Source organism: Erinaceus europaeus, chromosome 10 (genome assembly GCF_950295315.1).
Source record: "Erinaceus europaeus chromosome 10, mEriEur2.1, whole genome shotgun sequence".
Classification (NCBI taxonomy): Eukaryota; Metazoa; Chordata; class Mammalia; order Eulipotyphla; family Erinaceidae; genus Erinaceus; species Erinaceus europaeus.
Window position 1 is genome coordinate 81905365 of NC_080171.1, and position 23506 is coordinate 81928870.

Genomic DNA, 23506 nt, shown 5'->3' on the forward strand with positions numbered 1-23506 from the left:
CTTCAGTCACAGCTCTGCAGACTGGACAGGGTAAGCTCTTCACCTCGGCTTTCCATTCCAGGAAGGTGGTGTGTGGAAGGAGCACTATACCAGGAATCAAGAGACATGGATCTAAGTCACCTCTGTCATTCCCACTGCTCTGTGACTTTGGTCAACTTTCTCATCTTGCTCCTTCTTTCTAGCTTCATTTTCACCCTTAAATGAGGGGTTAGACTCAATTAAGTTTACATTCCCTTCCATTTATAAATTTCGGGGAATTGAGTGCACCCTACAATTTTATCTGTGAGGGTACTGCATATGTGTGTGGGAACTGGACAGACTGGAGAGAAGTTAATATTCAATGTTATTATTCAGACTAAGGACTTGATAATGATTCTACCCACTGCAACATTTTAATTTTCTTTTTAGTCGTAGAAGGCAAAGGTCTGATGAGCAAAGATCCTGTCATCTGTGATCCCTATGTGAAGGTATGTGATGAGCTGGAGGTAGAGGTGGGGAAGAGTGAGGTAGGGGGTAGCAAGGGGCCGTGTGACTGGACTTAGCTCTAGGCTGCCAAATTGTCTGAGTCTGGCAGCTACTGCCTCCTTGTGCCCCTGATGAGGCATTATGCTATGTCAGCCCCTTTTCTTACTTTGGCTTGATTGATAGGGCTTCCTGCAAGAGCTGGGGTCTCATATGTGATCTCTGCTGTGAGCCCAGTGAGTCTTTGACTGATGGGAATCCAGACAATCTCAAACCCGCTTATGAGAACCAGTATCTTTAAACTTTTATCCTCATAGAACTAGAAGTAGGATGGCCAGGCTTGGGTGATGGAGGATGTTTGTGCACTCTGGATGAGTGCAGTGAGGACAGAAACCCCACAAGGAGGGGAGGGCGCTACTTATGACTAGAGTCAAAGTCCAGGATTCTCCAGAGCAAGACTTCTGGGATGCAAGCCTGGAAGCATAATTGCATTCTTCCCTAAACCCTGGATGGGTTAAAATTCCATGTGGGCAAAGTTTTGGTCTAGATTAGGGCTGTGAGCCTGAGACAGAAGAACAATAGCACTGGGGGAGAACATGGATATAAAGTCTTGACAGGGGCTGGCTTTAGCAGCTACTGGAAACTTAGAATAGAGGAGACTTTGTCTTGGGGGACCCAGTCTGCATGGAGGGAGAGCACAGGTGATAAATTTGTGCCCCATTACTGGCTGGATCTGTGACTGCCTTCTAGGTATTACCCACTAGGGAATCCTGTCCTGTTTGACAGGCACTCTGGCCCAGGGCTGTTTATCCTGTCCCAGCATTGGGTTAAAATGGTCTTTATTCTGTCTTCTGCAGAGGCCAGTATTATGTAGAGTCAGCTACTGGGCTTAGGTGCTTGTATGATCCAAGATCAGCTAACACTTCTTTTTGTCCAATTCAAGATTTCTTTAATCCCTGAGGATAACAGATTACGCCGTCAGAAGACCCAGACAATTCCAGACTGCAGAGACCCAGTCTTCAACGAACACTTCTTTTTGTAAGCGTCTGGTGCAGCTAGGTCCTCCAGAGAAGAGGGAAGGAGTGTTTATCTGAAATAGCTCTAGTGCCAAATCTAGAACTAGATCTAAGCAGAAAAATAGTGACTTCTAAAGGATGTCTTTGTTTTTTCATTCTCTTGTGTCCTTGCATCCCTGGCTGTCGGCCCAGCAGTGAGGTCCACAGTGATAAGGTATCACTTGGCTGCTTCTCACAACTAAAATGCCCAGCCTGAGCCTGGCAGCTCCTGAAAAGAGTAGGCAGTTTCCCTCTATGCCTTGGGTCAAGCTTTCTCCTTTAGTAGAAGGAATTTTCCAAGCTGAGGGATGTTTTGCCTGCTTGTCTATCCCTGCTCCCTCACCCTCACTTTAAAAAACCTGCTAACCTTTCTGATTTGTAGAGTGGGGCTAATAATAGTACCAACTTTAGTGAGCTGCATTTGTAAGTGAATCTGTGTAGCACAGAGCTTTGGCTACTGTTATTTGTTATTATTTCTTTCTCTTCCATCACTGAAGTCTGGGCTCATTGGAAATGGACCTTCTGCAATTTCTTGTTAGTGAACATTAGTGAAACTTTGATCCTCTTCATCACATGAGGTGATTTTGTTTATTAATGAAAAATACAAAATTGAGATAAATAAAAGGAAGAAAAGTAGAAACATCCTTAGCCTTACTGCCCATTGATGTGCTTTGTCTTTTTTCTTTTCAGATCTTTGAACTTGTGTGGGTGTGGACATCTGTGTATATATCTTCTCTGTGTGTGTTTACAAAAATTAAATTGTTCTATATTATTGTTATAACCTCCTTTTTGTCCTTAACAACATAATGTAAACTCTTCTATGTATCTAAATACTCACCTCCCATACTATTTATTTTCTAGTTTCTTTAACCGGTAACTTAATGCTTAGAGGTTCAGATTATTTACAAATTCTGCAGTGATGACAGTCTCCATGGGTCTGGCCTGGAGCTTGGCCCCACTAAATAGCCTGATAGTCTGGTTTTCTTTGCAGCCCTGTCCAAGAGGAAGATGAGCAGAAGCGCCTTCTGGTCACTGTATGGAATCGGGCAAGTGATTCCAGGTGAGGGAAACTGCAGAGCTGGAGTGAAAACCCTGGGGCTTGTGGATGGCAGCACTCAACTGAGACTCAGTCATTGTTTGTTGGACAAGTGAGTTAGTAGCAGCACTCAAATTTACAGCCTGCCATGCTGCTGAGTTCCTGTCACTCCAGGTGATGCAAAGGAACATGTTATCAAGGAGTATTTGCTAAGCTCTTGGTCTCAACAGGGCTCTGTGTTGGCCACCAGTGATGCCAGCCAAGCTGGCTGTGGATTATTCTCACAAGATACCTACTTTCAGAAAGGTACCAAAACACACTACAGTGACAATGTGCACAGTTCCACAGAAATAGATGCACCATGAAAAATGTGTCCTTGCATCCTTGGTAGTATGTCCAGCAGTTTCTCTCTTAGGTACCTTTGTACCCAGCACACAGATGTTCAGTGGACATCAGTTAAATACATTTTAATATATTTATGTATTTATTAATGAGGGAGAATAAAGAAAGCCACTCTGGTTCATGTGATATTGGGGAATCAAACTTGGGCATCAGGCTTAAGAGTCCAATGCTTTATTCATTCTGCCACCTCTAGGGCAGAAATGGACAGACAATGCAATCAGTAAAACACGGACAATAAGTATGGGAAGAAAAGAGTTTACTGTGGGCTAACATGGTAAAATAAAAGGACTTCATACAGAATAGAGGGATTTTGAACTTGGGTCAGAGATAAAAGTGGACACTGGAGAGGGCATTCTGGGTAGGGGCACCATATGAGAGCAAAGGCAAGCTAATAGAAATGTGCATGGTAGGCTTGCTATGCTATGAGGAGGCCAGTTAGGAGATGCAAGTTCCACATAGGAAGATCCAAACAGGTTTGGCTTATACATGGGAGTTGGAGGCCAGGTGTGGCCTTTAATAAAGGCAGTAGCAAGGGGAAAATGCTGGCTTTAAGAGTGAGAACTGATAGCTTCAGTAAGGAGTGAGAGCATCTGACTGAACAGTGGTCCATAGGGAGATCAGAGGTTGTCAGCAGGTGCAGTTGAAGAAAATCAGTTCAGTTCACCAGCTTACATGCAGAAAAAAACAAGTGGAGATGAATGCTTTTTGTTATCCTAATTGGACTGCTAATTTTAAAGTTGAACCTTATTCAATCTTTAGAATGAAGGATATGTTTTAAATAAAATTTCTACTTTTTAATTATAGGATGGTACTTAAGATACATAGAGCTCATTTATTTATTTGTTCTTTTGCTCTTTCCTGGGTACAACATTACTGTGTGGTGGGGACATATGGGGTCACTCAGAGATTATCTTACTCTTTAGAGAATCTCTGATTCTCGTGTGGGTATGAAGGAAGAGATCACATTGATAATGAGAGCAAGCATATACTGGGCACTGGCCACAAGCCAGGGTTAATGGTGCATCACCCCAATTATTTTTTTAATCATTTATTTATTGATTTAATAATGATCCACAAGACTGTAGGATAATAGGGGAACAATTCCTCGTAATTTCCACTACCAGAGGTATATATCCCATCCCCTCCATTGGAAACTTTCCCATTCTTTATCCCTCTGGGAGCACGGACCCAGGATCATTATGGAGTATAGAAGATAGAAGGTCTGGCTTCTGTAGTTGCTTCTCAACTGGACATGGGCATTGGCAGGTTGATCTATACCCTGAGCCTGTTTCTAAAGTGAGATAGGGTCTGGGGAGGCGGTGTTCCAGGACACATTGGTGAGGTCGTCTGCCCAGGGAAGTCAGGTTGGTATCATGGTAACATCTGCAATTTGGTGGCTGAAAAGCATTAAGATACAAACCAGAACAAATAGTTGAATAATCAGGAACCTAAAGGTAAGAATAAAGCAGATGTCATTTGGACTCTCCATTTTGGAAAAAGCTAGGAAGTCTATTTTAGGTATATTCCAAGGGGCCCATGACTTTACTAATTTTGCCTTAGCCCAGCAGCTAAAATGCAGGTGTTAAAAGTATTGTCTTGGGAAATGGTGTCAGAGTTAGAAATAGGAATAGAAAGCTGAATCAGGGAAAAGAGTAGTTTCCAAATATGGGAAAATATATAAATGCTGTTAACTGTAAACCCCATTTATCTGAACTGGGGCCTATGTATAGCACAGAAGTATGTGTAACCTCTGCATCCCTGATGGTCTGAGCTTGCATTCCATGATTATAGCTAGGAACAATCTAGGCTGCACTCATTTCAGGACCAGTCTTCCTTGAGTGGCAGAGTATATTGACCCTACCATTGTTGTTCCACATTGAGGGCAAGGTCCTGTAGAGGCTCACAGGAGGGTCCATGAGCATCATTCCCAATTTTTTTTAAGTTCTTTTTTTTATATATATTTAAGAAAGGATTAATTAACAAACCCATAAGGTAGGAGGGGTACAACTCCACACAATTCCCACCACCCTATCTCTATAACCCATTCTCTATCCCTCTGGGAGCATGGACCCAAGGTCATTGAGGGTTGCAGAAGGTAGAAGGTCTGGCTTCTGTAATTGCTTCCCTGCTGAACATGGGCGTTGACTGGTCAGTCCATGCTCCCAGTCTGCCTCTTTCTTTCCCTAGTAGGGTGTGTCTCTGGGGAAGCTGAGCTCCAGGACACATTGGTGGGGTCTTCAATCCAGGGAAGCCTAGCCAGCATCCTGGTGGCATCTGGAACCTGGTGATTGAAAAGAGAGTTAACATATGAAGCCAAACAAATTGTTGAGCAATCATGGACCCAAAGCTTGGAATAGTGGAGAGGAAGTGTTAGGGGGGTACTCACTGCAAACTCTAGTGTACTTCTGCTTTCAGGTATATATTTTGCAGTAGTTTATGGATACGTGTGAACATAAGCTCTCTCTCACAGAAACTGGTGTATATATAGGTTATGGGACTTCGTTAGAAAGTGAACCACCTGAGATGAAATTAGAGTGTACTATAAAAGGAAAGGTCTCACCCAAATAATGAAGCTGAAGGGTTGTCATTCCACACGTGAAGTCTCTGGACACAGTCTGAGGTGAAGCATGTTGAGGTGGCAATTGTTGCGTTGGTTAGGTTGTGATCGGCGGATACAATATTATTTGGTATGGATTGGGAGAGGCATACGGGAAAGTGGGCCCTATCCAAGGGTTCCAGGACTGGGGGAAGTAGGGGCTCTATAGTGGAGATGTGAGGTTCCTGCTGTCTTAGGGTTCAAAAAGACAATCGATAGTTAATGTTATCATCACATTATTTAGTAATTGGGTTAACTTTGAAAAGTCCTTTTGTTATGGTTTGCTGTACAGTACCCAGTATCTTGTATATAGCTGTGCTATTGGATGTTTCTAATCTACTTGGTCTAGGCTTTTGAGAGAGCCCGCATATCAAATAAACAGCCTATATATTAAAAAGATTCAGTTTGTGTTTTGAAAAACTTTGAGACATACAATTGATTTTCCCCCTCTCATATTAATCAACTACTGATTTATATGTCTACATTTTGCTAGGAGTGTACAGAAACACCATTCCCACCACCAGAAGACTGTGACCCATCCCTCCCACCCACTCCCACCCTCAACTGGCCCAGGAAGCTGCATGTCTACCCCTCACCACAGGGTTTTTACTTTGGTGCCCTACTTACAATTTGATCAGGTCCTGCTTTTAGTTTCCCTTTCAGATCTTCTTACTCAACTTCTGTTGATGAGTGGGATCACCCCATACTCATCTTTATCTTTCTGACTTAGTTCACTTAACATAATTCCTGCTAGCTGTGTCCAAGATGGGTCAGAGAAGGTGGGTTCATTGTTCTTGATAGCTGCATAGTATTCCATTGTGTATATATACCACAGCTTTCTCAGCCACTCATCTGTTGTTGGGCACCTGGGTTGCTTCCAGGTTTTAACTATTATGAATTGTGCTGCTATGAACATAGGAGTACATACCTCTTTTTGGTTGGGTGTTATGGAGTCCTTGGGGTATAAGCCCAGGAGAGGAATTACTGGATCATATGGAAGGTCCATGTCTAGCCTTCTGAGAGTTTTCCAGACTGCTCTCCACAGAGGCTGTACCAATTTACATTCCTACCAGCAATGTAAAAGGGTTCCTCTGTCCCCACATCCTCTCCAGCATTTGTTGCTGCTGTCCTTTTTGATGTATGCCATTCTTACAGGAGTGAGGTGGTATCTTAGTGTTGTCTTAATTTGCATTTCTCTGACAATCAGTCACCTAGAGCAGTTTTTCATATGTTTGTTAGCCTTTTGGATCTCCTCTGAGGTGAATGTTTTGTTCATATCCTCTGCCCATTTTTCGATGGGGTCATTTGCTTTTTTGGTGCTAAGTTTGCTGAGCTCTTTATATATTTTGGTGATTAGTTTCTTGTCTGATGTATGGCATGTGAAGATCTTCTCCCATTCTGTGAGGGGTCTCTCTGTTTGTTTAATAGTTTCTTTGGATGTGTAGAAGCTTTTCAATTTGATGTAGTCCCATTGGTTTGTTTCTGCTTTAGTCTTCCTTGCAATTGGGTTTGATTCATCAAAGGTGTCCTTGAGGTGTAGGTGGGAAAGTGTTTTACCAATGTTTTCCTCTAAGTATTTGATTGTTTCTGGTCTGACATCTAGGTCTTTGATCCATTTGGAGTTGATTTTTGTTTCTGGTGAGATAAAGTGGTTCAATTTCATTCTTCTGCATGTTACAACCCAGTTTTCCCAGCACCATTTATTGAAGAGAGCCTCCTTTTTCCATTTAATCCTTTGGGAGCCCTTATCAAAGATTAGATGTCCATAGGTGTGGGGATTTATTTCTGGGCTTTCAATTCTGTTCCACTGGTCTGTGTGCCTATTTTTGTTCCAGTACCATGCTGTTTTGATGATGATGGCTTTATAATATAGTTTAAGGTCTGGGAGTGTGATGCCTCCATTTCTGTTTCTTTTCCTCAAGATTGTTTTGGCAATTCTAGGTGTTTTCAGGTTCCAGGTTCCAGATAAATGATTGTAGTGTTGGTTCTATTCTCTTAAAGAAGCTTGGTGGAACTTTGATGGGTATTGCATTAAATTTGTATATGGCTCTGGGGAGAATATTCATTTTGATGATATTTATTCTTCCAATCCATGAGCATGGGATATCTTTCCATTTCTTGGTATCAGTTTCTATTTCCTTGAAATGTGACTCATAGTTTTCAGCATACAAGTCTTTCAGTTCTTTGGTCAACTTTATTCCTAGGTATTTGATTGATTTTGCTGAAACTGTAAATGGGAGTGATTTCTGGATGTCTTCTTCTTCAGATTTAGTGTTTGCATAAAGAAATGCAACTGATTTTTGTACATTGGTTTTGTAGCCTGATACCTTGCTATATTGCCTAATAACTTCCAGTAATTTTCTGCTGGATTCTTTAGGTCTTTCTATGTATACTATCATATCATCTGCAAATAGTGAGAGCTTGACTTCCTCCCTTCCAATCTGTATTCCTTTGATTTCTTTCTCTTGCCTGATTGCTATGGCAAGAACTTCCAATACTATGTTGAAGAGTAATGGTGACAGTGGACAGCCCTGTCTAGTCCCCGATCTGAGGGGGAATGCTTTCAACTTCTGTCCATTGAGTATGATATTGGCTATAGGTTTGCTATATATAGACTCCACTATCTTGAGGAATTTCCCATCTATTCCCATTTTTTGTAGAGTTTTGAGCATGAATGGGTGTTGGATTTTGTCAAAGGCTTTATCTGCATCTATTGAGATAATCATGTGGTTTTTGGCTTTGCTTTTATTGATGTGGTGAATGACATTGATTGACTTACGGATGTTGAACCAACCTTGCATTCCTGGGATGAATCCCACTTGGTCATGATGAACAATCTTTTTGATATATTGCTGTATCCAGTTGGCCAAGATCTTGTTTAATATTTTGGCATCTATGTTCATCAGAGATATTGGTCTGTAGTTTTCCTTTTTTGTTCTGTCCCTATCAGCTTTTGGTATCAGGGTGATGTTGGCTTCATAGAAGGTGGAAGGGAGTATTCCTGTTTCTTCAGTCTTATGGAAAAGCTTAAGAAGTATGGGTACTAAGTGTTTCCTGAAAGTTTTGTAGAATTCGTTTGTGAAGCCATCTGGTCCAGGACTTTTGTTGTTGGGGAGATTCTTAATAACGGTTTCAATTTCTTTGTCTGTGATTGGTGCATTTAGATTTTGTAGTTCTTCTTGGTTCAGTTTTGGAAGGGCATATGTTTCTAGGACTTGTTCCATTTCTTCCAGATTCTCTAGCTTGGTGGCATATAGTTCTTTATAGAAGTTTCGCAGGATTCTCTGGATTTCTGTGGTGTCAGTTGTGATATCTCCTCCATCGTTTACAATTCTATTAATTTGAGTCTTCTCTCTTTTTTGTTTGGTGAGTCTGGCTAGGGGTTTGTCAATTTTGTTTAATCTTTCAAAGAACCAACATTTGGTGTTGTTGCGGTGGTCTGGTGTCGGGCTGCACCGTGGATAAGAGAGCGGACGTCCAGAGCAAAGGGGTACTCAAATCTTTATTATAGGATGGGGGGGAGGTTTGGTTCAGACCACGTGGAGCCAGCTGGCAATGACCGACCACAGGGGGAGAGCAGGGAGCGAGACCTCAGAGAGGGAGAGCCGAGAGCCCAGAGAGAGAGAGGGGAGGGGTGAGGGGGCTTTTTATTGGGCAACAACCAGGGGTGCCGTGTAGGGCCAGGATTGGTTGAAAGGGAGCACTCTAGGATTTTGCGGGGCATAGAAAAACCTGGGGGCGGAGACTGCATCAGAATAACTCCTCAGCAACATCTCCTCCTATCCCTTTATATCTAAATGGACACAGTAAAGAAAAATGGAATGGAGCAGGCTTAAATGTTTTAGAGGAATTCCATGCTCAGGTGGGAAGATGTAGGACTTTCTGTGGAGGAGGGAAGGCTTAAATGGCTGCGAACCTTGTGAGATTTATGCGTCCTCCTGTGCTCAACCCCTCTTTAGAGAGAGAGACTTACCTGGAGAGACTCATCTCATAGGTTTAAGCGCAGCCTGCTCAACCATCTCTTCACAATATCTCTACAATTTGGCTTCATTGATCTTTTGTATGGTTCTTTTATTTTCGATGTTGTTTATTTCTGCTCTAACTTTAGTGATTTCTGTCCTTCTGGTTGCTTTAGGGTTACTTTGTTCCTCTTCCTCTAAGTCCTTGAGGTGTGCAGTAAGGTCGTTCATTTGAGCTTCTTCTTGGTGTTTAATATGTGATTGTATGGCTATAAGTTTCCCTCTCAGTACTGCTTTAGCTGTGTCCCAAATATTTTGATAGATCGTGTCTTCATTTTCATTAGTTTCCAGGAACATTTGAATTTCCTGCTTGAGTGAGTCTCTGACCCAGTGGTTCTTAAGGAGCATGTTGTTTAGTTTCCAAATTCTGTGTCTTTTAATAATTTTCTGTTTGTTGTTAAATGTTAGTTTTACTCCACTGTGGTCTGAGAAGATACTTGGGATGATTTCAATGCTCTTGAATTTATTGATGCTGTCTTTGTGGCCTAACATGTGGTCTATCCTTGAGTATGTATTATGTGGATTTGAAAAGAAGGTGTATTCCAGATTTTTGGTATGGAGGAGTCTGAAAATGTCCAAGAGGTCTAGTCTGTCGATTTCTTCATTCAATTCTCTTGTATCTTTATTGGTTCTCTGCTTTGTTGATCTGTCTAAGTGTGAGAGTGGGGTATTGAAGTCTCCCACTATTATTGTATTACTGTTGATGTATTTTTGAAATTCTTTCAGTAGGTGCTTAATGTATTTAGATGGTCCCTCATTGGGTGCATAGATGTTAATAATTGTTAATTCTTCTTGGTTGATTGATCCTCTAATCATTAAGTAATGTCTTTGCCTATCTTTTATTACTTTATTTAATTTAAAATCTATCGTGTCTGAGATGAGAATGTCTGTTCCTGCCCTTTTTTTTTTTCCTCCTCCAGGGTTATTGCTGGGCTCGGTGCCTGCACCATGAATCCACCGCTCCTGGAGGCCATTTTCCCCCCCTTTTGTTGCCCTTGTTGTAGCTTCGTTGTGGTTATTATTATTGCCCTTGTTGACGCAATTCGTTGTTGGATAGGACAGAGAGAAATGGAAAGAGGAGGGGAAGACAGAGAAGGGGAGAGAAAGATAGACACCTGCAGACCTGCTTCACCGCCTGTGAAGTGACTCCCCTGCAGGTGGGGAGCCGGGGGCTCGAACCGGGATCCTTACGCCGGTCCCTGCGCTTTGCGACACATGCGCTTAACCCACTGCACCACCGCCCGACCCCCAACCTGCCCTTTTTTGTGGTCCGTTAGCTTGTATGATAGTTTTCCATCCTTTCACTTTAAGTCTGTGTTTATCTTGTTGTGACAGATGGGATTCTTGCAAGCAGCATATGGTTGGGTTATGTTTTCTGATCCATCCCCCCACCCTGTGCCTTTTGATGGGTAAGTTTAAGCCATTGACATTTATTGATATTATGGATTTAATGTATTGTAGTGCCATTGTTCAAAAAAAATTGTTTGCTCTGATATATTACAAGTAGTATAGTGATGTTCTTGTTTATAAGAGGTCTTTCAGAACCTCTTTCAGGGCCGGCTTGGTGATGGTTGCCTCCTTTAACTGTTGTTTATCTAAGAAGGTTTTGATCCCTCCATCTAGTTTGAATGAAAATCTAGCAGGATATATTACCCAGAGTTTGAGTGGAGAAGTCTGCAGATAATCTTATGGGTTTTCCCTTGTATGTGACTTTTTGTTTCTCTCTTGCAGCCTTTAGGATCCTTTCTTTATCCTTACTTCTTCTCATTGTGACTATGATGTGTCTTGGTGTCTTCAGGTCTGGGTTGATTCTGTTTGGTACTCTCTGGGCTTCTTGAATCTTGATGTCCTTTCTGTTATTCAGGTCTGGGAAGTTTTCTTCTATTAATTCCTCTAGAATATTTGCTTCCCCTTCCTCTCTTTCTTCCTCTGGCAGGCCAATTATACGAATGATACTTCTTTTGAGATCATCCCATATGTCTCTGTTGTTGTTTTCAGTGTCTCTCAATCTCTTTTTAAACTCTTTCACCTCTTTCTTCATTTTCTCTAACTCATCCTCTGTCTGACTAATTCTGTTTTCTGCTTCTGTTAGTCTGCTTTCCCTTGCCTCAGCTTCTTTCTTCATTACAACTATTTCAGCTTTCAGTTCTCTGATTGCCTCAAGATAATCAGTATTTTCCTTGGGGGTCTCAACTGTTGTTTCCCTAATACTGCCATTCCTTTCCTCCAATGTTGTTTTCATTTCTGTGATTAATAAGTTTATTATTGCTTGCATACTTTTCTTATCTATGGTTACTTCTGGCTGATTTGTAGTTTCTTCTGGGCTCTTGTCTTCATTCATTGGAGTAGCAGTTTTATTTGTTTTTGATCTACCCATTTTTTTTAATTTATGTGTTTCCTTTTTTTATGCTCTTTTGTTCCTCAGTTGTTGTGTCTTGAGTACAAGTAACACTGTACTAAATACCTTTATGACAGTTGCACTCACCAACCTCAGGAATTACAGTAGCAACTGAAGCAAGTATTGAAGTAATTTAATCATTACCAGTAAGCCAAACAATTTCTCCAATTCGTGAAAAAATAGTAACCAAATCCCTCCCAGTGAAGAAAGAGAAAAGAAAGAAAGGATAGCAAGAATAGACAGGTATGCAAATCTACTATCCACTGTATATTCTAGGGGTAACAAGAGGGGAAAGGGAACTAGAGCAGAGATACACACATAGAGAGTCCACTCTGAGTCAGATTTCTTCCCCAAAATAATTCACAAATTCAGAAAGGCCAAGAAGAAGAAGAAGTGTATGACAAGATTAAAAAAAAAGAGAGAGAGAGAGAGAGAGATGAGAGAAAAGGGAAAAGATAAGAAAAAGAGCTGTAATTAAAGAGCAGTGAAAGGAAATTCCCAAATGTGTATCAGTGAATTCAAAAAGGCATACTGTGTTGTGGGGGCTGGGGGTTGTGACTTTGGAAGCTGTAGGATTAAGGAAGAAGGGATGACAAGAATGAGAAAATGAAAGAAGAAAAAAGAAAGAGAGAGAAAAAAAAGAAAAAGATAAGAAAAAGAACAGTCATAAAAGGGCAGTGAAAGGAAAGGGGTTTTTTTTGTATTTATTTTTAATTATTTAATTAGCTATGCGGGGTGAGGTGGGTGGGGTTGGCTACTTAGAAAGAAAAAAGGCCAGAGGTTTCAGAAGGGTATAGACTTAGAATTAATGATACTCCCTGGTGGGGCAGGAATTTGCTAAAGAAAAGGAGCTCCCCTCCCCTGCTAGGAGCTGGTCCCCAGGGACTGGTTATGGGGGTGGGGGGCGGGAAGGAGGTATGCTTGAAAATTAAAAGGAAGAAAAAAAAATTTTTTTTCCCCGTTTTTCCCTACTCTAATTCTTAACCCAAATTAAGTTATAGTCACCTCCTTGGTGTCACCGCTAGGACCCCTTATTGGCTGGCCTGCTAAAGGCAGAAAATCCTACCGTTTCCAGGAGATGTGGTCAGAGCTCAGCTACTAGCAGCTTCTCAGTCCGCCATCTTCCGGGAACCCCCCCCCCCCCCCCCGAAGCTTTTTTAAAGGATTTCTCAAAGATGAAAACTAGCTCCAAGTCCTTTGGATCCAACAAGAGCTGTACTCAAGGATGTCCTCGGATCCACCCTCAGGGTCGTGGTGGTCCCCGGAGACTCCCAAGAGAAAGCCCCCGAGCTACAGTGCTCCCTCCCGGTCCTCTGCCCGCTGCCCAGCAGCGCTCTGCAACCGGCCGAGGAGCTGCCTTCCCGGGCTGAGGACAGTGCCCGGCACACCCGCCTTGCCCACCGCCGCCTGGGAAGTCTGGAGCAGCCTTCCCGCTAGTCCGCGCCACCTCTACTCTAATTCTTAACCCAAATTAAGTTATAGTCACCTCCTTGGTGTCACCACTAGGACCCCTTATTGACTGGCCTACTAAAGGCAGAAAATCCTACCGTTTCCAGAAGATGTGATCAGAGCTCAAGCCACTAGCAGCTTCTCAGTCCACCATCTTCCGGAAACTCCCTCTCATTCCCAATTCTTACACTGACTCTAAAAGGAGTTTTTAATCCTATGTTTTCAGAATACCACAATGAAATAAAGTGTGACTTGTACAGAGAGCAGGTGGGAGAGGAGTGGGGAAGGATCTGTGAACTCACTGGTGTGCTCAAAGGGCAAGTATATAAGCCAAATGAAATGATTATGTAAGTTTTTTGTTGTTATTATTGTTGTTATTTTTTAGTGTGGTTTTTCTCCTAAGGGTTCTCAATACAGGATAAGCATCAGACTTGCCTGGAATGTTTGTTTAGGAACACAGATTCCCAGATGCCACATCAGATTGATTAAATCCAAATCTTCATGGAACTCAAGGACACCAGATTCTCTATTTATATAATCTCTTGGGGTAAGGGAGGATTTTGCAGTCAGTTTAATATTTGGCAATCTGGTGATGGGATAATAACAGAAGAGTGTTGAACAAACATTTGGCAGCTCTGTGTCATAGACCTGCCATTCTGTCAAGTATTTGGAAGGCTGGGAGGAACTAGGAGATTCTTGAGATTTATGAAAGAGATTTTTTAAGGAGAAAGAAGAGAGACAGATCCAGGACATATTCAGTATGTCAACTTTGTAGTTCCTAGTGGTGATTTGGCTGGAAGAGCATTGGGAGAAGTCAAAGATAATTTCTGTGTATCCCCAACTCAGCCAGAGAGGACTGGAGAGGAAGTGGGACCAGCTTTGGGTATGGCTAAATGGAGACACTTGGAAAGCAGCCATATGAGAGTCATGTAGGAGAGGTGGTCTCTCTTGACCTGGAGTTCAGGGGAGCAAATAGACTGTTGTGGTAGGATGTGGGTGTTGTAACTACAGGCACTGTGGTTGGACTTGTGAGCAGGCGAGACTTCTTGGAAGACTGTGAGTGCCAAGGACCAGAGACAGAATCCTGGCTTAAAGGGAAAGCCTTGAAGGCTGTCTGGGGACATTGCTACACCCTTGGGTGGAGGCAAGGAGGGGAACAGGTGCTAATGTTTTCCCCCTAACTTCTGGAGTTGTGTTCCCTCTGCTGTCATGCTCCCTCCTGCAGGGCCAGAACCAGCCTGGCAGAGAGCTGTTGGAGAAGCCAGCAATGCAGCTGATGATTTTTTGGAAACGAAAGTGGGTCCAAGGAAAGTGAGTCAGCAGCCACGGGGCAGCATGACAAGCACCGTTTCCACTTGTTGCCTATTTTGGGAAAGTGAGATTCCTTTTTAAAACACAGTGAGACTCATGGTCATGGTCCCAACCCAGAGCTCAGGAGGGACAGATCAGGCTCAGACAGGCCTGCTTTTAGAGCAGTTGGTCCTGCCCAAGCTCCAGGCACCATGGAGGCTGGCTTAGCCAGAGGGAGGCATGGTATCAATTCCTTTCAGAAAGAGAAGACCTGAGCTAGCCGATGCAGGCTGAGCAATTGCAGGAAACTTCTGCCCTGTTGAATGCTTGCAAATCAAATTGTGCTTCTCAGAGAATTGGAAATCCGACATATCAACATGAAAGACAATTCTGAGAGGAAGGAAACAAATACTTACTGAGCTCTTCTCTGTGCCAAGAACTTTACATACATTATCTCCTTTAACCCTCTTACCAGCCCCAAGAGGTAGGGATTGTTATTGTTCTTACTTCTGAGAAGAGGAAACTGAGGCTTACACAGCCTAAGATGCTTGCTTGAGGTTATAAAACAGCTCATGTTTATTAAGTACTTGGTAGGGGTGGACATGAATGTAAGCACAATCCTTACAGTACTGTATGAGTTGCTCTTTTACAGGTGAGGAGACAGGCACGGAGAGGCTAAGTAACTTTCCTAAGGTAACATATCCAGGATGCGGTGAAACAGGGTAATCTAGTTTGGAGTCAAATTTAAGTATCTGTAACCACATTAGAGTACACTTGACCACCTCATATATGTAATAAATGATTTAAAGCCATAATCTTTTTCCTTCACTCCTCAGGCCTTTCATAGCATTTATAGTTTTATGTTAATAAGCATCCAGCTGAATATGTGGCAGTTAAATTTTGGAACAGCATCTGTCTCATGAATTCTGGCTGTAAACTTTGTATTAGAAAAGTAGAATGATCTTCAAAGAAGTTCTGGGGAAAGGGCGATGACTTCAGATGATCACAGGAATCATAGTGGGAGCTGAGTAGGACCAGGACTTAGGGCTATAGATTTTGACTTGGCTGTGAGACCGTGGGTATGTGCTCTAGGCCTTGGTTTCCTCATTTGTAAAATGCAATGATCTCTAAAGATTTCTTTCTTTTTTTAAACTTCCAGATGCTGTAGGTATTTTTTTTTAAAGAAGTTATAGTACTTCAAAACTTATGCAAAGGTAGAAAGCATATAAATCCTTTATCTTTAGACTCTAGCTTCACCAAGATGACCAACATTTTTTATCTTTGTGCTTACCTCTGTTCTTTCCTCTAGTGGATTATTTTAAATCAAATCTCAGTGGTATGGGAGGTGGTAGAGTGCGTAGGGCATTGGATGTTGAAGCATGAGGTCTGGAGTTCAATCCCTGGCAATGAATGTGCCAGAATGATGTTTTGGCTCTCTCATACTCTTTGTCTATATCACAAACAAACAAACAAACATTAAAACAAAGCTCAGACATCGTCTCACATATATCTAAATGTTGGCCTTGAAAAATATAATAGTTATTGTCATGATTTTTAGTAAGTTAATTATAGTTCCCCCTCTTTTCTCCTTTTTTATTTTTCCCTCCCTCTCAATTTCAAATTCAAAATAAATAAAAAAAATTACAACGGGCAATGGTGCATCTGGTAGAATTTACATATTACAATGTGGAAGGACCTGGGTTTAAGCCCCTGGTTCCCATCTGCATGGGGGAAGCTTCATAAATCATATCAATCTTCTAATCAACCTTTCCAACCAGCTTTCTTTCTTTTTTTTATTTTTTAAATTTATTTCTTTATTGGAGAATTAATGTTTTACATTCAACAGTAAATACAATAGTTTGTACATGCATAACATTCCTCAGTTTCCCATTTAACAATACAACCCCCACTATGTCATTTATCATCCTTCATGAACCTGTATTCTCCCCACCCACCTACCCCAGAGTCTTTTACTTGGGTGCAATACGCCAATTCCATTTCAGGTTCTACTTGTGTTTTCTTTTCTGATCTTGTTTTTCAACTTCGGCCTGAGAGTGAGATCATCCCATATTCATCCTTCTGTTTCTGACTTATTTCACTCAACATGATTTTTTCAAGGTCCATCCAAGATCGGCTGAAAACGGTCAAGTCACCATTTTTTTTACAGCTGAGTAGTATTCCATTGTGTATATATACCACAACTTGCTCAGCCACTCATCTGTTGTTGGACACCTGGGTTGTTTCCAGGTTTTGGCTATTAAAATTGTGCTGCCAAAAACATATGTGTACACAGATCTTTTTGGATGGATGTGTTGGGTTCCTTAGGATATATCCCCAGGAGAGGAATTGCAGGGTCATAGGGTAGGTCCATTTCTAGCCTTCTGAGCATTCTCCAGACTGTTCTTCACAGAGGTTGGACCAATTTGCATCCCACCAGCAGGGTAGGAGGATTCCTTTGACCCCACACCCTCTCCAGCATTTGCTGCTGCTACCTTTTCTGATGTATGACATTCTCACAGGAGTGAAGTGGTATCTCATTGTTGTCTTTATTTGCATTTCTCTGACAATTAGAGACTTGGAGCATTTTTTCATGTGTTTCTCAGCCTTTTGGATCTCTTCTGTGGTGAATATTCTGTCCATGTCCTCCCCCCATTTTTGGATGGCCTTATTTGTTGTCTTGTTGTTGAGTCTGGCAAGCTCTTTATATATGTTGGTAATTAAACTCTTATCTGATGTATGGCATGTAAAGATCTCCCATTCTGTGAGGGGTCTTTTGGTTCGGGTAGTGGTTTCTTTTGCTGTGAAGAAGCTTTTTAATTTGATGTAGTCCCATAGGTTTATACTTGCCTTAGTCTTCTTTGTAATTGGATTCGTTTCATTGAAGATGTCTTTAAAATGTATGTGGAAAAGAGTTCTGCCAATATTTTCCTCTAAGTATCTGCTAGTTTGTGGTCTAACATCCAAGTCCTTGATCCACTTGGAATTTACTTTTGTCTTTGGTGAAATAGAGTGGTTCAGTTTCATTCTTCTGCATGTTTCAACCCATTGTTTCCAACACCATTTGTTGAAGAGACTCTGCTTTCCCCATGTAATAGTCTGGGCCCCTTTGTCAAAGTTTAGATGTCCATAGGTGTGGGGGCTCACTTCTCGGCTCTCAATTCTATTCCACTGACCAGTGTGTCTATTCATATTCCAGTACCAAGCAGTTTTGATGACAATGGCCCTATAATATAGTTTGAGATCTGGGAGTGTGATGCCTCCGGTTCTGTTCTTTTTTCTCAAGATTGTTTTGGCAATTCTAGGTCTTTTCTCGTTCCAGATAAACATTTGTAGTGTTTGTTCTATTCTCGGAAAAAATGTGCTTGGGATCTTGATGGGGATAGAATTAAATTTGTAGATGGCTTTGGGTTATATATTCATTTTGATGATGTTAATTCCTCCCACCCATGAACATGGAATATCTTTCCACTTCTTTGTGTCTTTTTCAATTTCTTTGAGTAGTGACTCATAATTTTCAGTATACAAGTCTTTCACTTCTTTGGTTAGATTTACTCCTAGATATTTTATTGTTTTTGTTGCTATAGTAAAAGGAATTGATTTCTGGATTTCAATTTCTTCTAACTTAGTGTTTGCATAGAGGAATGCCACTGACTTTTGAATGTTAATTTTGTAGCCTGACACCTTACTGTATTGCCTGAAGATTTCCAAAAGCTTCTTGCTGGATTCTTTAGGTTTTTCTATGTATACTATCCTGTCATCTGCAAATAAGGAGAGTTTGACTTCTTCTCTTCCAATCTGTATGCCTTTAATTCCTGCTCCTGCCTGATTGCTATGGCAAGAACTTCCAACACTATGTTGAATAGTAATGGTGATAGTGGGCATCCCTGTGTAGTACCTGATCTGAGTGGAAATGCTTCCAGTTTTTCACCATTGAGTATGATGTTGGCTGTAGGTTTGCTATATATAGGCTTCACTATCTTCAGGAATTTTCCATCTATTCCCATTTTTTGTAGTGTTTTGATCATAAAGGGATGTTGTATTTTGTCAAAGGCTTTCTCTGCATCTATTGATATGACCGTGTGGTTTTTGGTCTTGCTTTTGTTGATGTGGTGGATCACATTGATTGATTTACGTATATTAAACCAACCTTGCATGCCTGGGATAAACCCCACTTGGTCATGATGAACAATCTTTTTAATATACTGCTGTATCCCGTTGGCTAGAATTTTGTTTAATATTTTTGCATCTATGTTCATCAGAGATATTGGTCTGTAGTTTACTTTTTTGGTTGTGTCCCTGTCTGCTTTTGGTATCAGGGTGATGTTGGCTTTATAGAAGCGGGCAGGGAGTATTCCATTGTCTTCAGTCTTCTGGAAGATTTTTAAAAGTAGAGGTATTAGTTCTTCTTTGAAGGTTTTGTAGAATTCATTTGTAAAACCATCTGGTCCAGTACTTTTATTTTTGGGGAGATTTTTGATAACTGTTTCAATATCATTAGCTGTGATGTGCCTGTTCATGTTATCCACTTCCTCTTTACTTAGTTTTGGAAGTTGGTAGGTATCTAGGAAATCATCCATTTCTTCCAGGTTCTCTAGCTTGGTGGCATATAGTTGTTCATAGAAGCCTCGCATGATATATTGAATTTCTGCAGTTTCTGTTGTGATATCTCCTCTTTCATTTAGTATCCTTTTTATTTGGGTGTTCTCCCTTTTTTGTTTTGTGAGTCTGGCTAAAGGTTTGTCGATTTTGTTCACTCTTTCAAAGAACCAACATTTACTTTCGTTGATCTTTTTTATGGTTATCTTATTCTCAATGTTACGGATTTCTGCCCTAACTTTAGTGATTTCTGTCCTTCTGGTTGCTTTAGGGTTCCTTTGTTCTTCTTCTTCTAGGTCTTTAAGATGTGCAATCAGTCTGTTTATTTGTGCTTTTTCTTGTTTCCTAATGTGTGCTTGTATAACTATGAACTTCCCTCTTAGGACTGCTTTAGCTGTGTCCCAAATATTTTGATAACTTGTGTCTTCATTTTCATTGAACTCTCGAAACATTTTGATTTCTTCCTTGATTTCCTCATTGACCCAGAAGTTGTTAAGAAGTGTACTGTAGAGCTTCCACATTTTGGGACTGTTACTAATCTTTTATTGATTGTTAAGTGTTAGTTTAATTCCACTGTGATCTGAGAAGATGCTTTGGATGATTGCAATGCTCTTGAATTGGCTGATGCTGTCTTTGTGGCCTAACATATGGTCTATCCTTGAGAATGACCCATGTGGATTTGAGTAAAATGTGTATTCCTGTTTCTTGGGATGATGACTCTGAAAATGTCCAATAGTTCTAGTTTATCTATCTCTTCATTTATCTCCCTTATGTCTTTATTGATTTTCTGCCTGGATGATCTGTCAAGTTGAGAGAGTGGGGTGTTGAAGTTCCCTACTATGATTGTGTTACTGTTAATATATTGCTGTAGCCCTTTCAGTAGAAGTTTGATATATTTAGATGGCTTCTGATTGGGTGCATAGATGTTAATAATTGTTAAGTCCTCTTGATTGACTGATCCTCTGAGCATTAAGTAGTGTCCATTCCTGTCTTTTTTAATCTTATCTATTTTAAAGTCTATCATGTCAGATATGAGAATAGCTGTTCCTGCTCTTTTTTGTGGGCCATTGGCTTGTATTATAGTTTTCCATCCTTTCACTTTAAGTCTGTGTTTGTCTTGTTGGGTTAGATGGGTTTCCTGTAGACAGCATATTGTTGGGTTGTGTTTTCTGATCCATCTTCCTACTCTGTGTCTTTTAATAGGTGAATTCAGGCCATTGACATTTATTGATATCAAAGATTGAAGATATTTTAACGCCATTCTTGTAGAGTTTTAGAGTGTTTTGATATATGTCCTATTTGTGGTGGTCTGATTGTTTATACGAGACCTTTCAGAACTTCTTTCAGGGCAGGCTTGGTGATAGTTGATTCCTTCATCTGTTGCTTGTCTGAGAAGGTTTTGATTCCTCCATCTAGTCTGAATGTCAGTCTAGCAGGATATAGTATTCTTAGCTGAAAGCCTTTCTCATTGAGCACTCGATAGATATCTTGCCTTTCTCTTCTGGCCTGTAGTGTTTGTGTGGAGAAATCTGCTGCTAATCTTATGGGTTTTCCTTTGTAGGTGACTCTGTTTTTCTCTTGCAGCCTTCAGGATCCTTTCTTTATCCTTATTCCTTTCCATTCTAAGTATTATATGACTTGGTGTCTTTAGGTCTGGGTTAATTCTGTTTGGGACCCTTTGGGCTTCTTGAATCTTTATGTCTTTGATGTTGTCTAAACTAGAGAAATTTTCAGCTATTATGGCCTGGAAAATACTTTCTTCCTCTCCTTCTCTTTCTTCCTCCGGTATGCCAATAATGCGTATATTTTTTCTTTTGAAGTCATCCCATAGGACTCTGTTGTTATTTTCAGCATCTCTTAATCTCTTTTTGAGATCTCTTACTTCTTTTTTAGTTTTCTCTAATTCATCCTCAATCTTGCTAATTCTGTCTTTAGCCTCATAGATTCTATTCTCTCTGCCCTGTACTGTTTTCTGGAGTTATCTGTTTTGTTGCCCTGCTCTGATACTGTTTTAGCTTGTTCAGCTAGTTGCATTCTTTGCTCAGTGATTTCAGCTTTCAGCTCTCTAATGACCATGAGATAATTAGTATTTTCTTCCATATTCTCATTTGTTGTTCCTGTATTTCTGATTACAATTTTTTCAAATTCTTTACTCACTCCTGTGATTATTTCCTTAGCTAATGTTTGGATGTTGAACTTGTTATTTTGTGCTTCACCCTCTGGAGGTCTTTTAGCTGGGCTCTTGTACTGGTTCGATTCTCCAATATTTCTTCTTGTTGTTTTAACCATTTTATATATTATGTTATGAGTTCCCTTTATCAGTACTTTTCAAATTATTGATCACTATTGCCTGGATTGACTTGTGTCTAATAAGTTAATTAAAGGGTTCACGGTGATGGAAGTTAACAGTTGTTTCAATAGTATTTAAATCTGAGGTGGAGCTCAGTGGTGTAAAAGCCTTTTATTTTCTTCCCTGTAGGCTATGGGAGCCTGAGGGCTTTTAAACTATCAATAGGCTTCAGCTTAATCACTGACTCCTGACCAAGAGATAAAGCAGGGTGTGGCAGAGATAATCCAGTGGTTATGCAAAGAGACTTTAACAGCCCCTCAGCTATGCCATGGAGGTATAGGTCTTCTCCTGAGTTTCCTGGTTAGAACTCTGTCCCCTGGTGTCCCTCCCTGTCGCTGCTCCAGATTCTGAGGGTAGTAGCAATGGAGACTCAGAGTTGCACTTGGTGAGTCTCTGGGGAGTCCCTCCTCCCTTAAGCTGTCCCCTTGTTGGTGGAGCAGACTGGAGGTAGTGTCTCAACTGATAAACTGCTGAACTGTTAGCAGTCACTTAATCTCTCCTTAGGCTCCTCTCTCCTCTCTGTCACCAGCCACACGTGTTTGAACTCACCAGTGATTTACTGGGTTCCTGTGGTCATTCTAGTCCTGTCTTGTTTCGGTCCCGGGTGGTCTCCTTTGGTATTCCTAGTTGATCCCTCCAACCAGCTTTCTAATATCAGTCATGTGGCCATATATAATAATCTTGAAGAGGATTGTACTTATTCTGAACTAAGTCAAAGCACACTTATAGATACACATTTGCAAATGTTTGAAGAACAAGATTTCCTATGCCAACAGTACCTACATTTATAGATCCTCTGCTTAATTAATGTTTGCCACGGGATGTTCTGGGCATTCTAAGTGTATTCTCTCCTTCACTCTATAAAGTGCCTCAGTGTTAAGTAAGGTAGTGTGACCAGAGATGGGAACTGAACCTATGGAAAACGAAAGAACAGAAATATATGTGCTCAATCTAAGATAACAGATTAAAGATAAATTGAGATTAAATGATGGAGCCCTGTAAGGGAAAGAGCTAAAGGCTCCTGGAAGAGTGGTGGTGGAGGGTGGGGGATAAAGTACATTCCCTCAGAGTAATCCATTTTCATTTTATGAGTGGGTCTCTGGCCCTGTGCTTAAGAGCCATCTGAGCCAAGTATTATCTTCCATGAGGGCTTCCCTCTGATATAAGGTTCTTTCTGCTTGAAGTGCTTTTCCTTGTATCTTCTCTGGTTTAACTTGTTAGAATTTCTTTGTGCACCTCAGCCCCAAGGTAACTCCATCTTCCTTGATCTTCAGCATTTTCTAACAGCAGTGTTCATCTGCCAGTCTCACCCTATCTAGTGACAGTCCGTTGTATTGCTGTCTTGAACTGCTATTTAAATTCCTGCATGCTTCTCTTTCCTTAATGCTTCAGCTCCTTGCCCAGTGTCTGTCAGCTGTGGGCATGATGGATTCATCCATTTGTCAAGCCTTCACTGAGTGCACCAGCCCTGACCTCAATGTTCAGCATTCAGAAGTAACCAAGGCTTAGTCCCTGAAATTCTGTACCTTGAGATATTTCAGGCAGTCTCTGTGGTGCCAGTTCCCAAGTTTATAAACTGACTGGTATATTGCCATATACTTGGGTTTCATGTTAAGAGTAGTCTTTTATCCCCAGAAAGGTTTTTCAAAAGCAGACTAAAAAGTAGCTAATTGAAGAACACTTAGAGAGGGTTCCTGCTTGTGAACATTAATTGTGACAATTTGCTCTGCTTGAATTATCATGAAATCATTGGAGGAGCCTTAGCAGGAAGCAAAACTCACAGGAGGCTATTAACTATTTAGCATTCTCTAAGCATCAGGGAATGAAAATTCCACTTACTGAAGAGCAAGGAG

The 23506-nt window shown here is 41.0% G+C and overlaps 1 protein-coding gene across 3 annotated transcripts in view; it reads left to right on the forward strand.

Moving 5' to 3' along the window:
- RGS3 (regulator of G protein signaling 3) overlaps positions 1 to 23506 on the forward strand; it is a 181654-nt gene that overhangs the window by 45999 nt on the left and 112149 nt on the right. For 2 of the 3 annotated variants that reach the window (XM_007526747.3, XM_060199989.1), the window contains exons 3-5: positions 409 to 467; positions 1406 to 1500; positions 2509 to 2577. In XM_007526747.3, coding sequence (XP_007526809.1) covers positions 409 to 467; positions 1406 to 1500; positions 2509 to 2577 — 223 coding nt within the window. The remainder of the gene's footprint in view (positions 1 to 408; positions 468 to 1405; positions 1501 to 2508; positions 2578 to 23506) is intronic. The other variant, XM_060199990.1, reaches the window with a different exon arrangement.